This window comes from Buceros rhinoceros, unplaced genomic scaffold (genome assembly GCF_000710305.1).
Source record: "Buceros rhinoceros silvestris isolate BGI_N320 unplaced genomic scaffold, ASM71030v1 scaffold23102, whole genome shotgun sequence".
NCBI lineage: Eukaryota > Metazoa > Chordata > Aves > Bucerotiformes > Bucerotidae > Buceros > Buceros rhinoceros.
Window position 1 is genome coordinate 4298 of NW_010401445.1, and position 1563 is coordinate 5860.

At 49.3% G+C, this 1563-nt stretch overlaps 1 protein-coding gene across 1 annotated transcript in view; it reads left to right on the plus strand.

The window, feature by feature from the left end:
* The window catches only part of MIS18BP1 (MIS18 binding protein 1), a gene marked incomplete at its 5' end in the record, with an annotated part of 14989 nt that overhangs the window by 3737 nt on the left and 9689 nt on the right, over nucleotides 1-1563 (plus strand). Inside the window, one exon of the mRNA XM_010132262.1 lies at nucleotides 1042-1173. Coding sequence (XP_010130564.1) covers nucleotides 1042-1173 — 132 coding nt within the window. The remainder of the gene's footprint in view (nucleotides 1-1041; nucleotides 1174-1563) is intronic.

A 1563-nucleotide genomic window follows, 5' to 3' on the forward strand; every position in this document is an offset into this window, starting at 1 on the left:
AGCCACAAACTGGTTCTGTGGGGTTTTGGTTCTATTTTGGTATTCCGATGGCTGTAAGATCAACAACAGGAGTGTCAGGACAACAGAGAGATTGAGCTTGCAGAGAAGTCATCTGAAGACGTAGCAGTGTACCCTTGGAGAATAGTAATGTACTCTTCCTGTAGTCAGTGACCACATAACCCGCAGCTCCTGCTCTGCTGGGAACTCTGACACCCGCTGACGTGCTGACAGAGCAGTGTCGGGAGGCTGCACTTGGGTGGTAGGTCTGCAGCATCAACCAGTCACAGAGTCGTTTAGGTTGGAGGAGACCTTTAAGATCATCAAGTCCAGCTGTTTCCAACATCTGTTTCATGGCCGTATGGAAAAAACAGCTCCTCTTGCTTGCTCCCTTCACTCCTAACAGCAGCTCTCATTGTGTTGCCGTGTGCCTGACATGCAGCGCTTATGCAGGATTTATTTGACTTGCTTTACAGACCCTCTGAATTGACTTACGTTAATAATTTGTGACCAGTTATAGATCTCCCTCCAGATGCTTGGGTCTGTTTTTTATTTCTCCTGGAGAAGTCCCTTCATAATTTCTTAACCACCCCAGTTTTTGCACACATTAGGGCTCCTTCTTCAGTTGCTCTCGTCTTTAAATAGGGAGGTCAGAAGGAAAAGTGATAGTCCCGGGGAAGACGCACATCTGTCCTGTGTCATGGCAGTTTGTAGCCTGTGTGGTGGTATCGCTGCATAAGGAGCTGGGTGGAGCCCCCGTCTATTCTGCCTCTGCATCCTAATGGCAAGCTCATGTTCTGAGGCTGACGTTTGCAGGAGCTGACGTGTCCATTTTGTCTTCTGTCCAAGTTTCAGACAAGACCAAAAGCATTTCTCTTCCAAGCAAAGGCAAGAGAACCCAGCGCATTCTCTCAGGACCTGCACCGCTCATAAAACACAGGGCACTGCCAGTCTCCTGGGGACCGTCTGTGCTCTAGTTCTAAATGCCTCCTTTAGGAACACGATGTCTTATTTGTGTTCTTCCTGTGACCCATCTCTTCTCAGAGATATGAAGTCCCTGCTCTGGCACAGCACTGCGGTTACGGAGTGCATAGCGCGCAACCAGGTGAAAACAACTTCTGGCAGCATCTACGTGCTACAGGGAAATATAGATTCAGCTTCAATGAGAAAAGAAGGTAGGGGGATGATTCTTAATTCTTGCAAACTGGGAAGGGCTTCAGATTTGTGGTGGAACTAATTGTGATGGAACTCACTGCTGAAGTGAACGGCTCATCTCGCCCTAACTGGGGTAAGACAAGTTGGGCCAATCGGGCTGCGTGGGAATTCAGCCTGTGCTGCAGGTGACCGCAGCCTCGGATTCCTGAGTGCTCCCATGTTCGCCATAGCTGGTGTTTAGGGTGCTGCGGGTGCAGAGAGGCCTTGCAGAGCATGAAGCTGGCTGATGGGTGCGTTCTTTTAAAGCAACTGGTGTTTGCTCTGACTGCCGTTACATTAACTGTAGTCAGTGTTTGGGTGTTTCAGTAGCACTAAGACATTCCAACAGGGGTGGCTCGTACACTGCTGAAC